This window comes from Myzus persicae, unplaced genomic scaffold, assembly GCF_001856785.1.
Source record: "Myzus persicae strain clone G006 unplaced genomic scaffold, MPER_G0061.0, whole genome shotgun sequence".
Taxonomy (NCBI): Eukaryota; Metazoa; Arthropoda; class Insecta; order Hemiptera; family Aphididae; genus Myzus; species Myzus persicae.
In genome coordinates this window covers 396466-411379 of record NW_019100947.1, presented here as the reverse complement: position 1 = coordinate 411379, position 14914 = coordinate 396466, and the positions used below count along the sequence as shown (strand labels likewise).

Below are 14914 nucleotides of genomic sequence, written 5' to 3'. Positions count from 1 at the left end.
AATTTTTATTTTCAACGTGAGATAATACATCATCAGATATCTCTATGTTTTCCTTAATTAATAAACAAGAAAATGTATAGGTAAAATCGAATTAAATTTTTTTTAAAATTATTATTAAGCATTATTAATTATTATTATTATTATAAATTATTAAATTCTATTTTTTAGTAGCTCATTAATTTTTTTATAATAATTAATATGACATAATATTTATTGAATAAACTGCAGCGACTGCAGTTAAATTGTCAATACATTTTTAACTGGTGTTTATTTGATTTTGCTTATTTTTGATGCAAGTTGTAATGTTAATTATAATAATTAATAAGTATACAAAATACGTCATGCATATTTTATATGATTTAAAAAAATATATAATTCCGGGCTTAATAATGTGTAGTATTTTGAATAATTTAAAATTGTAATACTTAAGTCAAGTCCGGTCTTCTTTTTAAAAAAATTCAAAAGAGTATTATTAGTTGCCGGTAATTTTCTTTTTTTGCTCCATTTTGCTTTTAGCTTATGAAAATTAAATCAATTGCCTGACGGCTGACACTGTGGCTATGTGAGAATCGAGAACGTCACAGTATGTACTATGTAGAGTATGTACGTAATCACGATAACCAATGCAGATATACTTATTACTTAGTGTCGGCGCGCGTTCCTAGTATTATTATTCGTTCTATGAAATGTAAATCTTGAAGTTACATTTTTATTATTAAATTTTAATTTTTGGAATAGTGGTTTTACCCATCATCGGATTACTTACCATCTATAATCTATAATAATATGTATGTAGTGTGTAGGAACTAGGAAGTAGGTATTAGGTAGGTACAGGTGTGGCAGGGCACCCAAGTGTTTATTAATAAATAAGAATTAAAATAAAACAGACCACATATTTTCAAATCATGCTCATCGTTTACCGAGTAAACATTTATGATCCGTAATAACACAACTAAATATTTTATTTTTTAGTTTAATAATAATTATTAATTTATAAGTTTGTATCTGAACTATTTGTGGGTATACGACAATATAAAAATACAGCTCATGGGGGGGGATCTATCCCCCATATCCCCCCCGGAATTACGCCTCTGTTTCATACAGCACCACCCAACGCTAACTACGAAATAACATAAGTATTTTTTAATAAATTATAAGTACCTTCATTTTATTATAAATAATAAGTAAAATACTTTCGATTCTGACCAAAACATCGGGCATCGCGTAGCAATGAAACGATAAACATTGAGCAGTACGGAACACAATTAAGATCAATTTTCTATTATAATTTCGTTTAGTATTTCAAGGACGGTCAAGTGCAATATTTTCAAAATCAATTTATATGAGACACTGAGACAGTATAACAACTGAAGCGAAACAATAAATGGCATTAAATGCGTATCGCTCTGCCTATATTGCCCGGTCGCAGTTTTGACATAGTTTTAAGTTAAATATATTATCTATTGACATTTTATAACCTACTCAATGACGAGGGACAATATTGATACCTATTGATAGTAGGTACCTTAGATACGACTTCAACCGTAGTCGGTACCCAAAGAGAAATTCATGAGTACAAAGTTCTAAGTATATTTATTTTTTTTTTGTAAGAACCACGTAAACAAAACCGATAGCGGAGCTACACATTTTTAAACTTCAAGAATGAATGTTAGAAAATAATAATTATATACATTTTATAACACAAAATAATTTGCAAATTTTGTTGAAAATTTGAACTATTTAATGCGAGTCTCAACGAAAGAAAACAAAAAAATCAATTTTATCAAAAATTGGTTTGCATAAAAATTATCGTTTTTCCTAAATTTGTATAAGTATAGTACATTTTTTCTCTTTCACTACTTGGTCTGGCAACTAGATCCAATAGACTACCAGAAATCACTATCAACATTGAAAATTGAACTATTTGTATAATTGCATAACTCCGAAAGACGATGACACATTTTCTGAATTAGTTTATACAATTTATTCAGAATTTTTTACTAAGACATTTATATCATAATATCATGTACTTTAATCTAATAACAAATAGATACTTTACAATGCTATTGGCAATAGATATAATATGAAAATCGATTATAATAAGATCAATGACTGCACGTCTGCATTGAATTAGGTAGGTACTCTACAAAATTAAGACAGAAAGCACAACAAAATGTTGACATAATTTTCTACAAATAACATGATACATATATAATATAGTATAAAAACTTATTTGTGAGCATACAAATTAATGTATAGAATACAGCTGACACAAACTAAAATTTCTGGCGAAAAAATCTGAAATTTCTGAAATCATCCATCATATTTTGTATCATCTTTTAATGAAAAAAAAAATCTTAAAATAATAGCCATCATCCAAATAAATTATAGTTACATATCAGTAAAAAAAATATAAACATAAATTATTTGTTGTAAGTTTTAAACAAAATAACTCATTGAAATCCAATTTTTTATTTAAATGTATGATCATAAAATTTAAGAATGTTGGATTGGATTATCTTAAATGATAAGTTTAAAATAAATTTAATAATAATAAAATTAAAAATTGTAATTTATGTATTGTTATGCTAACTTTTTGTTTACTTAAATAAATATTATATTTCCTACAAATAACAGGTTTCTATAAAATACTGAGTCAACATTATATTATTACAGTACAATCTATTGATTTTAAAATTATATAATACTTTGATACCATTAATGGTTTATATTGTAATAATTAAAATATACAGTTATAATTGATTTTCAAATCCAAATACATTTTAGTTTTTAATTAATTTTAAGTGCAAAATAAAATATACCGTATAATCCAATTTAAAATATTATAATAATAAGATACACACAGTTTTAAAATTATATCAATTAATATTCGGTGAAAAATTATGAACTAATACATTCACATAAAAAGTTTTCTGAAAGCAACAAGTAAACAAGAGATTTGTAATATAAGTTGCCATTAGGCATAAAATATAATAACATCTTACAACATAAAAAATAATATTATATTTGCTTAATTTATTAACTACTACCATAGTCATACCTAATCATAGATAAAATAAAATAGAAAATTATTTTAAGGTATACAAAGTTAAGTATATTTGATACTGTGTACAAGTATTAACCCAACTCCACATTGTCATTTTTTTTTTGCGGTTATTATTATTTTATACTTAATTAATTTTTTTTTTTATTACATACATCTTGCTGAGTGTCAGTTGTTATTGACAAAATTATATACGTATATACAAATCACTATTTTGGTGAAAATAAATGGGCAATAAAAAATTGGTTTCACAATAATTGAATAGTCATATAAATCCACAAATTCACAGTCTATGGTTAAAAGAAAAGCAATTTTCACCAATTGTGCATCCGCATAAAATGTCTTATATAATTTACATTAATACAGCCAGTATATCAATAGTTTTTTCTTTGATACACCATAGATATAAACTTATAAAAACTGGAGTGAACATTGCTACTTGTTTAGTAAACAATTGGAAATCAGTATCCAAAATAGGGAAAACTCAAAGTAAAAATAAATTAGTCAGAAGAATCAGAGTTTTCGTAGATCCAACACAAATACCTGCAACAAAAAATAAAATTGAATTAAAAATATTCATTCTAAACACTTGTAAGTTTAACTTGGAGTATATAAAGTTAATAGTATTAAGTTAAATAATACTAGGATAGTTTAATATTATATAAATCAGTAATAGTGAATCATTACAAATTATAATTGTTGATAAAATTGTAGATAATATACTCACACTTCCATCAGATGCACTTGCCCCAACTTTGTCACCCCTAGAATTCCAGCAAACTTCAAAAATACCACCTGTTCCTTTATAACTATGAACTAATTGACCACTCTGAAACAAAAGTAGCAGAATTATTATTTTATCCAAGAACAAAATGGAAATTGACTGTTATTTAATATAATTGTATTAATATTTAACAATAAATATTTACTTGTGTTGACCATATATGAACACATTTGTCAAAACTGCCAGATGCCAAAAACTTTCCATCAGGTGAGAAGGCTACACTGTAGACAGGTTCAGTATGCTTGGTCAATGTATGTATGCATGCACCTCGCTCAACATCCCACAAACGTACAGTTGAATCAAATGACGCACTGGTAATATTTATACCAAACAATAAATTATAATTATTAATGGTCGTGTTATGATATAAATTCATTATTGTACTTACCTAGCAAGTATTAGATTCATGTTAGGATTTGCTGTTCCTGGACCGGTTGGACTCCATTTAATTGTATATATTTCTTTATTATGTGCTTGTAAATCATGCACACAAGTATCTTGTTTCATAGACCATATCTTCAAAGTCATGTCATCTGAACAAGATGCTAATAAATTTCCTTGTGGATCCCATTTAATAGCATTAACTTCATTCTAAAATGTATTTCAATAATAAAGTAACTCAATAAATGTTGTTTTTGAAGAGAAAAAAATGATGGTAGTAGTAGCCTTAATACTTAAATACAAAAAATAAAAGATATCTAAGTTATATTAAAAGTTTTAAATGAAATATAAAAACAAAAAAGTAATAACTAATAACTTACTGTATGCCCTTGGAATGATTTTACTGGTCGATCAACACCTAAACGACAAACATGTATACATTGATCAGTACTGCATGATGCAAAACTACTGTTTGATTGCCAATCTACATCCAATGCTGGTGCTGTATGGAATGCAAATTGCTGATTGCACTGGCCTGAAGCAGCATCCCAAATAATAGTAGTCTAATATAAACAAATAAAAAATAATGAAACAAGTTTTGAAAAAAAAAATAAGATTATTTACTTTATCAACTCCGGCACTGAGTATATAATTTCCTCTTTTATTCCATTTTAAAGCAAATATAGGACCCTTATGTTGACCAAGAGTGCTTGATATTCTGCCATCTGTCATCCAAATTCGAGCATAACCATCATATGAACCGGTAGCTAATAATGTTCCATCACACTAAATATGAATAATAACTATTAGTAACAAAATAAAATACTTATTTAAAATATAGAAAATAAGTTACACACATTCCAATCAAGGGAAGTAACATCTTTATTACTGGGTACTTCTGTTCCTCCTTTTTGAATACAATGTCTCAATATAAGTTGAGACGGAGCACCCGAACTGTCAGCCATATCCCAAATACGAGCTGTACTATCTCCTGATCTACAAATTCAAATTTTTTTTTTTTTAATTAAAAAATATAAAATGCAAGAAGACCCTAGGACCTAGGTTTTAATCATTTTTAGTACGTACCTATTTAAGAATATTGATATGTGAATATATAATTAGGTACATTTGAAATTGTTAGGTAATAATGAAATAAAAGGTGTTTGAATTATATAATTACCCAGAAGCAAGCAAATCAGTGGTTGGATTCCATGCACAAATAAAAACTTCAGATTCATGACCCTTAAGAATAGTAGATTTTTCGGCAGGTATTTCAATACTGCTATCTAGTTCCATTGTTTCAGTGCTAGTAACAGCTGGGGTGACTGTTGCTGTGCCTTCTTCGCCATTTGTTTCTTGTGCATCATTCTTGACCACACTTTGTTTTTGTTGATTTTGGCTCTGTCGACTGGCTACAATTTCCGGCATAACTGCGTCAATCAAAGACAAACTCTCGGTCAAACGCTGTTCTGATCCGTCTTCTCCAACGCATATCTCAGCTTCGGTGTAGTGCAGACCCTTTTGAATGATACTAATCAAAGCAGCTGGCGGAACCAAAGCTCCATTGATGTTAGACTGAGAAATGTGCGATTCAATACCAAACGTATATGCCGAATGTTGAAAGCCTAAACAAAATGTGTATTTAATTTAAATATAGAGCAAAAAACAATTTAGGGTAATTGCACTTACCAGATTCTTGAAGGTATCGGTAAACGAGGAAATTCAATTCATCACTCGAAAAAGCCATGGTTTGAATAACTTAAAATTATTTAAAACTTACGAAATTTAAGCATACTCTTGTATAATAATAATAAATAATAATATAAAAATACTTAATGCTAAGAACTAAGGCCTAAGGAAATTTGATGGAGACCTAAGTTCAGTGTTTACGAATCAGCGAGACTGGCGAATGCACTACCGCTAAAAAAAAAACCGAGATAAACAAAAACTTTATATACTCTTTGGAATATTCTTATCATCTTTGTTGATAAAAAAGAAAATCGTATCAGAATAGGACATAGAGTAACATCGATTAACATTGAATAGGACTTTCGAGTTTCGAAGTTTCGATTTCGAACACGAATTAAGATCTTAATTCGTTGTTTCGAATACGGCGTAGGGTTAGTCTGCGGAATACGGCCTAATGATAATATACCTATTTCATTATTATTTAATATTTATCCATTGTATGTAGTTCATTTATCATTTGTTCACTGCAACGTCCATTTTATTTTGCTCATGAAATGTATAATGTCTTAGTTAATGGCTCATGGGGCCTAGACATTTTTTGTCTATGTAGTCAATAGTCATGAGAAATTAAATTAATTAATCATGTATAATACTATAATATATACTTCTGTTTTATCTTCTGTACCTACCCATGCGCGATAGGTAATCGTCGCCACTGCCAACCACGATATTTTAAAATTGTTATGTAGTTAATTAATTATTTGTATTGCCACGACTTTTTATTAGTTTTAGTTGTAGACTTGTAGTGTGCCACAGTTTAAGATATATCTTAAATCGTGAGTATAGCAGTATTGTAACAGAAATAGTAGATACAAGGTATAAAAATGCAGTTTATCGAGAAACCTGTAAAAACGCAAAATATAGACGTATTAATAGTTATAGAACTATACTATTATGTTGACTGTTGAGTTCAATATAAAATTGATTCAACTTTTTTTTCACAAAAAAATAATTGGGTACTTAATTTCAAAACACTCACGTATTATATGTAAACCGTATACGTCAGTGTTTTTGACCTTTTAAATTAAATACTGTCATAATTAGGTTATAATCTTATTGACAACGCTCTTGGTTAAAAACAAACCGTTCAATCCACAAGAATTGCAATCATTTTTTTTCAATTCAATATTATATTATTTAATTTCTTTTAATAACTTTTTTAATGTTGAGACATTCGTAAAGGTACCTTGTACCTATATATTATTTCAACATTCATGACTGTGGTTGGCGATAGCTGGTCGCTATGAAAGTTAATATTTTAAATAAAATGAGTTGATTCTTATTTCTTTTTAATATTTAAACTAACCTATTTGAAAATTATAAATAACCTGTCTTTTTTTTCTATTACCTAGATTGCATTTATCTCACACAGTCACGAATATAATTTTTTGGATGTATTACTAAACTCACAAATTCCCACAATAATATATTTATTTGAGTTATTTGAAATATGTCATCGATTATTAAGATTTATAAAATCATTCATTTCATTTCTAAGTTAATTGATAGAGGAGAAAATCATCTTGAAACTGAGAATATCCATGATTGCAATACTGTTTTAGGAGTATTGATTGGAAATACATATACGTTTTAGAGTGGCTAATGTGAAGATAATTAAGTTCATATTATATATTAGTAGTGGGTATTATATTTTTAAGCTTTTTTTGTCTTTCATATTTCAGATTCACATAAAAATGAATTCTGTAGTATTTGCGAACATGCGCAAACATGCTCTGATTGCGCTGTAGGACAAACAGACATTTACATAAGGTTATTGTAATAATATTATGGCTGGACTACGTAGCCGACTATTGACTATACCGATAAATAGGTTACGATGAGTATAGAGTAGTAAATACCTAATGAATCTAGGAAAAAACGACATGGAAAAAAACCGATAAGGGTATAAAATACCTAAGTCAAATGCATTTTACTTATAAGAATCTCAAATATAAGTTATAACTTATAAGTCAATAAGTCAATTATAAAACTATCAAAATTATAAATAATAAATCACAAATATCTTATCATACTTGTATAACACATTAACACTATATAGGTTAAGGTTATAATATAGCTGTTAAAAATGTGTTTCGTCTCTATAGTCCATAATATGTTGGCTCAAATAATCTGTTACTTAAAAATCAGAAACATTAGTTTTAAGTCAATTATCAAGTGACAAATTGCATATAAAAAAAAAATTTAATATATATATAAACTATATACATAGGCATATAAAATATTTCGGACCAATGATTATAGATACTAGTATGTATTTATAATCAATGTTATAGACGAAACCGGAAACGTCCTATGATTACATTTTTAACGATGAAATTTGGTTTACCGTAGCACGTAAGTATTATTGTATTAACAAATTCAACTTACATATTATTACTTAATTACTTATTTAATATAGCGTCACCGCGACTCAAATTAAACCAAAAATGCCAAAATTTACACAAATGTAAAGTTTATTTCAACACGCGTACTTTCTGGTTTCTGTACATATATAAATAATTTTATTTAGTCCCCCCCCCCCTCATAAGAAAAATCTTGGGAGCGTCGTTCCAATTTATAGCCATACTGGTGGTAGGTATAGGTACTTATTTGATCGGGATTAACAGCCTGCAATTAGCCACTAATATTTATATGACTTTCAATAGTAAAACACATTTGATGTTTTTTACCTTGTCGTTTTTTGCGGTTTCGTTTACTTCAGTTTCGTTTTTTACCGATTACAGTAAATAATGTTGTAATAATTATAATAATTGAACTATCCCCCGAAAAAAATTCTAGGCACGCCCCTGCCCACGAGTACAGACGATATGGAAACACGTAAAATATTTTATTAATCCATGTTGTGGTTATTATACATATCTGTGGGTAGTCTACACCATAGAAAAGATAATCTAATATCAAACATTGATATAAAAAAATTGAAAAATACATTATGTGTCTCTAACTAATAAGTACATTAATATTAGTTGTAACTTATAAGTATATATTTTCAGCATTGACTATACTCATCATTGCAACAATTGAATTCCTCATTTTAATAAAAATTATTTCTACTTTTTAGTCACTTTAATAGTCTGTAGGTAGGCAGTAAGTTTAGCGAAAGCAGTTCCCGCGGTGTCGTCGGTTTAAAACTGAAAAAAAAAGATAGGCAGACAGGCAGTAAGTTGTTGCATAGAACAATAGTTGCAGGAACACTCGAACACCATGGACCTTAATACCACAGAATAGGTGAAATTTCACCTATTCTTTGTAAATACCTTATAGATTATACCATCATAGAAATAATAAAATAAGTTATTTCTATCATGGTTTATACTATTGTCTAATGTCTATTAGTAGCGCTTACCGCTGGTCTATGAGGAACCAGGAACACCCGAATACTCAATGCTATTGCTATCTACAAAACAATAATTGAAAACATTAATCCGCTAGATGGTGAAACATGCGCATCACTTTCTCTTCTGGTTAGCACGAATCCCATTACCAAGGTGCTAGACCTGATCGTGGACCAAAGTAATACATTACGCTACCGTGGTTGCGGTTGGTACACCGGGCCCTGCTATCAGCAGCATACACGTAAACAAGTTGAACGAATTGAGTATAGGCGATGACGAAGATTTTCGCTGTTAAAACTTTCAGTAAATAATAAATCCGAGATATTTGCAATTATGATGATGTATTTCGTACGAAATTAAGGTATTAAAAAGTAAGTGCATTTTGTATAGTAATTATTGAAACAAAACATGCATTTGAAAGTGTTTTGACGATTTTATGTTAATGTTCTTTTGCTATTTCACTCTCGATAACATTAACCCTATTGACTTGTGGGTGTGTGCTCTGTTTTATAGAATGTACCTATATGATGACAAGCCGGTTTGTAAGAACACTTGGTTAAATAAATCCATCTTAGAATAAAGTGGTCGCCTTTTGATATGGCTCAAAGTAAATATCACACCCTTGTCTAGCTGAATAGTTGTAAAACATATTCGGTGTCTTAAAAATTAAAATTACTGTGCAAACCTTATTTGGGTGGTTTGTAAATAGTTAAATAACATATTATTATAATCCTATAACATATTGCTTCAGTTTTAAAATAATAAATTAGCCATTTGAACCAACTAAAATATTATTGATGTAATCAAAAGGTATTTAAAAAAAAGTAATGACTAAATATATTGGAACCTTATAAATATAAATTAGTTATAATTTATTAATTGTTTTCAGTTTTGATATTATTTATTTTAAAATAGGATTAAATATTATATGAATCCTTAATAAATTAATTGGACTGATATACCTATTAAATTTATACTATTCAATACAGTTAATGTTTTGTAAAATTCTTTTCGTATAATAGTTGTGTGTGTAAAAAGCTTAGACATTTTATTCCATAATCTAAATATCAGATTTACAATAATACCTCATCTATAAATTTAAGTTCCAGAAATATATATATTTTATCAACCATTAATATTAATGGTATTAAATTGCTTGAACATTGGGTTTTATAACTTTAAAGCTTATTGTTGTTTTTGATTACAGGTGAATTGTAATCATGTTGACGAAATTTGAAACTAAATCGGCCCGCATAAAGGGTCTTACATTTCATTCAAAACGGCCATGGATATTGGCAAGTCTTCATACTGGGGTAATCCAATTATGGGACTACCGGATGTGTACCTTATTGGACAAATTTGATGAGCATGATGGACCTGTACGTGGTATTAGTTTCCATAGCCAGCAACCTATATTTGTATCTGGTGGTGATGATTATAAAATTAAAGTATGGAATTATACTCAACGACGATGCATATTTACATTACTTGGTCACTTGGATTACATTCGTTCCACAATGTTTCATCATGAGTACCCTTGGATATTAAGTGCATCTGATGATCAGACAATAAGAATTTGGAATTGGCAAAGCCGTGCTTGTATTTGTGTTCTAACTGGTAAGTACAGTGCACAATTTATTTGTTTTCATTGTTTTTAATAATCTTGTTATACTTAATAGATTATATTACTAGTTTATTTTCTAAAACTAAATAGGTGTTTTAAATATTGATTTGTAATGAAAAGTTCCATGTAGTATCCATCTATAAATTAGAGGATACTAACATTTGGAGGTACTATTTGCTTTGTCTATCAGATCCATGTGCAACATAGACAAAATACACTTATAAAATTATCCTTTTTTTATGAATTGTTTTTAAAAAATGTTAGACCAAAATTACTAAAATGTATTATGGAAAATAATATTTTTGTTGGTCGACATAATTTTATCTATCTAACCTATTCAATTAAATTTTAAATTATTTTCAAATTACAAATACAATATAAAACCAATGTATCAAACCTTCAACTATTATTATCTATAGTTGTAATAATTGGTGATTTAACTCATAATACCATAAGACAAATTCATTTACGTATTTTGGCTATTTTACATGTGGGTCTGAGAATGAAAATAAATAGCACTGACATACTTAAAAAACTAATTTAGACAAGCATTAAATATTAATTTATACTTCTCTCATAGCCTAACACTCCTTATTTAACATACTTTATATTATATTAATTTCAGGCCATAACCATTATGTCATGTGTGCTCAGTTCCACCCATCTGAGGATTTAGTGGTATCTGCATCATTGGATCAGACTGTTCGTGTTTGGGATATTTCTGGACTACGCAAGAAAAATGTTGCCCCCGGTCCTGGTGGACTAGATGATCACTTAAAGAATCCAAATGCTACAGATCTATTCGGTCAAGCTGATGCTGTGGTTAAACATGTGCTCGAAGGTCATGACCGTGGTGTTAATTGGTGTTCGTTCCATCCTACTTTGCCGCTTATTGTCTCCGGTGCTGATGACCGTCAAATTAAATTATGGAGAATGAATGATTCTAAAGCATGGGAAGTAGACACTTGCCGTGGACATTATAACAATGTTTCCTGCGTAGTGTTCCATCCAAAACAAGAGCTTATCCTGTCAAATTCTGAGGATAAAAGTATACGTGTTTGGGATATGACAAAGAGGACATGTCTCAATACATTTAGGCGTGAACATGAACGATTTTGGGTACTTGCCGCACATCCAACCTCCAACTTATTTGCTGCAGGACATGATTCGGGTATGATTATATTCAAGTTGGAACGTGAAAGACCTGCATTTACACAATTTGGTAATTTCTTATACTATGTAAAAGAAAGATTCTTACATCGTCTTGATTTCACCACCCACAAAGTGACCACTGTCATGCAACTAAGAGGTGGTGGACGTACACCTATTTACAGTATTAGTTACAACCCAGCTATAAATGCAATGCTCGTATGTACAAGAAATTCATCAAACCTTGAAAATAGTACTTATGATTTATATCAAATGCCTAAGGAAACGGCAGACAGTAGTGTTTCAGAAGTCCCTGATAGTAAGAGATCTAGTGGTTTGATGGCTGTCTGGATAGCCAGAAATCGGTTTGCCGTCCTAGACAAAACACACATGTTGGCTGTGAAAAATTTGAAGAACGAATTAACGAAAAAGAACATAGGACCGAATAACATTGATGAAATTTTTTATGCTGGTACTGGTTTATTGTTACTACGTGATCCCGAGAACTTAACATTGTTTGACGTTACACAAAAGAGAGTGTTGGCCCAAGCTAAAATAGCCAAATGTCGATATGTAGTATGGGCAAATGATGGATCATTACTGGCCGTTTTATGCAAACATAATATTTATATTTGTAACAGAAAATTAGAAATTTTGTGTACCATACATGAAAATTCCAGAATTAAGTCAGGTGCGTGGGACGATTGTGGTGCATTTATATATACCACGAGCAATCATATTAAATATGCCTTGCCAGATGGTGGTGACTATGGAATTATACGTACATTAGATCTACCTATTTACATTACAAAAGTCAGTGGTAACCAAGTGTTCTGTTTGGACAGGGAGTGTCGACCGAGAGTGTTGAATATTGACACTACAGAATACAAATTTAAATTGGCACTTATCAAACGCAAGTATGAGGAAGTGTTGCACATAGTCAGGAACGATCGGTTGATTGGACAATCTATAATAGCATACTTGCAGCAGAAAGGGTATCCTGAAGTGGCATTACATTTTGTTAAGGACAACAAGACCAGATTCTCATTAGCACTAGAGTGTGGTAATATAGACATTGCTTTAGAAGCAGCTAGAACCCTGGATGACAAGGCGTGTTGGGAACAACTGGGCCAGTCTGCATTACTGCAGGGCAATCATCAAGTAGTGGAGATGTGCTACCAGAGGACAAAGAACTTTGACAAGCTGTCGTTTTTGTACCTGATTACCGGTAACCTGGACAAACTGAGGAAAATGATGAAAATCGCCGAAATTCGGAAGGACGTGTCCGGGCATTACCAGGGAGCACTATTACTGGGCGACTGTCATGAAAGGATCAAGATACTGAACGAACTGGGGCACAAGTCTCTCGCCTACCTGACGGCCGCCACCCATGGTTTGGACGCTGAAGCCGAGACCATAAAGGAGGGCTACGAGGGTAACCTGCCAACAGTGACCGCCGGCGCCACGCTACTTAGACCTCCTGCACCAGTCAGCCAGGCTGAGTCCAACTGGCCCCTGTTAACTGTTTCCAAAGGTTTCTTCGAGGGCGCCATACTGTCGGCGGGCAAGGCTTCGGGGCTCATCGACACGGCAATCGGTGATGACGTGGGTGCTGAGGAGGAGGGTTGGGGAGCAGAGGCGGACCTGGGACTCGAGGGGCGCATATCGCCAACGCACTCGGAAGCCGAGGAAGAAGCGGCATCGGCGGCCGCAGCGGACGGTGGTGGTGAGGACGGCTGGGACGTGGGTGACGAAGAGGTGGAACTTCCTCCGGAAGTGCTGGTGTCTCGACAACAAGACTCCGACTATTTCGTCGCACCGCAGCCGGCCGCCTGCCCTTCCCTCGCTTGGTCGGCCAACAGCCAGCTGGCTATCGACCATGTCAAGTCGGGTGATTTCGAGAACGCATTCCGGCTACTCAATGAACAGATCGGCGTCACCAACTTTGCGCCACTCAAGAACCTGTTCATGGATTCGTACCTCAAATCGTGCACGTCTTACACTCCACTGCCCACGCACCCGTCGCTGTTCGTGTACCCCGACCGCAACTGGAAAGACGGCGGTGGCAGTAAAGGTCACAGTAGCAAACCCGTGCTGGACGTGAAGCTGGAACAGCTGCTCGGCGAGCTGCAAGCGTGCTATCAGCTGACGACGGCCGGAAAGTTCCCGGAAACAGTGGCAAAGTTCCGGTCGATACTGGCAGCCGTGCCGCTGCTGTGCGTGGACACTAAACAGGAGGTGAACGAGGTCGCGCAACTGGTGCACATATGCAAGGAGTACCTGGTCGGGCTGGTGATGGAGACCGCCCGCAAGGAGCATCCAAAGACCACGGCGGACGACCAGAAGCGCATCGCCGAGATGGTCGCCTACTTCACTCATTGTGACCTGCAGATGTCGCACAAGATCCTCACACTGCGCACGGCCATCAACGTGTTCTACAAGATCGGTAACCTCAACACGGCCGCGTCGTTCGCCAAACGGCTGCTGGAGCTGGGCCCGCGGGCCGACGTTGCACAACAGGCGCGCAAAATGCTGCAGGCCTGCGACCTGAACCCGGTCAACAAGCTACAGGTGGCCTACGACCAACACAACCCGTTCTCGATATGCGCCTACTCGTTCGTGCCCATCTACAAAGGCAAGGAGGAGGTGAAGTGCCCGTTCTGCTCTGCATCGTACCAGCCTGTGCACAGAGGCAAGGTGTGCAATATATGTCAGATATCGTCCATCGGCCGAGAGTCCACTGGACTCAGAATAACCGCTGCACACTACCGGTGAAAAAATTGATGTTTTCGTTTTGGACAAAAAAA

The 14914-nt window shown here is 32.8% G+C and overlaps 2 protein-coding genes across 5 annotated transcripts; one reads left to right on the top strand and one right to left on the bottom strand.

The window, feature by feature from the left end:
* Positions 1 to 2866: 2866 nt before the first annotated feature.
* LOC111026998 (F-box-like/WD repeat-containing protein ebi) lies at positions 2867 to 6141 on the bottom strand. Its single transcript, XM_022305197.1, has 9 exons — positions 5919 to 6141; positions 5410 to 5854; positions 5087 to 5225; positions 4854 to 5015; positions 4610 to 4792; positions 4237 to 4439; positions 3994 to 4159; positions 3792 to 3893; positions 2867 to 3607 (listed from the first exon to the last, which is right to left on the bottom strand). The coding sequence occupies exons 1-9, from the start codon at positions 5974 to 5976 to the stop codon at positions 3578 to 3580; spliced, it is 1488 nt and encodes a 495-aa protein (XP_022160889.1). The 5' UTR covers positions 5977 to 6141; the 3' UTR covers positions 2867 to 3577.
* A 1969-nt stretch (positions 6142 to 8110) lies between these two features.
* On the top strand, positions 8111 to 14906 carry LOC111026994 (coatomer subunit alpha). Of its 4 annotated transcripts, XM_022305191.1 has the most exons (5): positions 8111 to 8333; positions 9432 to 9705; positions 9848 to 9941; positions 10542 to 10951; positions 11584 to 14906. In XM_022305191.1, the coding sequence occupies exons 4-5, from the start codon at positions 10555 to 10557 to the stop codon at positions 14880 to 14882; spliced, it is 3696 nt and encodes a 1231-aa protein (XP_022160883.1). In that variant the 5' UTR covers positions 8111 to 8333; positions 9432 to 9705; positions 9848 to 9941; positions 10542 to 10554; the 3' UTR covers positions 14883 to 14906. The 4 variants fall into 4 exon arrangements, with proteins under 4 accessions (XP_022160883.1, XP_022160884.1, XP_022160885.1 ...); XM_022305192.1 differs by lacking the exon at positions 9848 to 9941 and having other exon boundaries at positions 9432 to 9695; XM_022305190.1 differs by lacking the exon at positions 9848 to 9941 and having other exon boundaries at positions 8112 to 8333.
* The last annotated feature ends 8 nt before the right edge of the window (positions 14907 to 14914 follow it).

Coding starts and splice junctions, on each gene's coding strand:
- LOC111026994 (XM_022305193.1), top strand. CDS start 10,555: ATGTTGACGAAATTTGAAACTAAATCGGCCCGCATAAAGGGTCTTACA. Junction 10,952..11,583: donor TTGTATTTGTGTTCTAACTG/GTAAGTACAGTG, acceptor TATTAATTTCAG/GCCATAACCATTATGTCATG.
- LOC111026998 (XM_022305197.1), bottom strand. CDS start 5,976: ATGGCTTTTTCGAGTGATGAATTGAATTTCCTCGTTTACCGATACCTT. Junction 5,855..5,918: donor CCGATACCTTCAAGAATCTG/GTAAGTGCAATT, acceptor CATTTTGTTTAG/GCTTTCAACATTCGGCATAT. Junction 4,793..4,853: donor TCAGTGCCGGAGTTGATAAA/GTAAATAATCTT, acceptor TGTTTATATTAG/ACTACTATTATTTGGGATGC.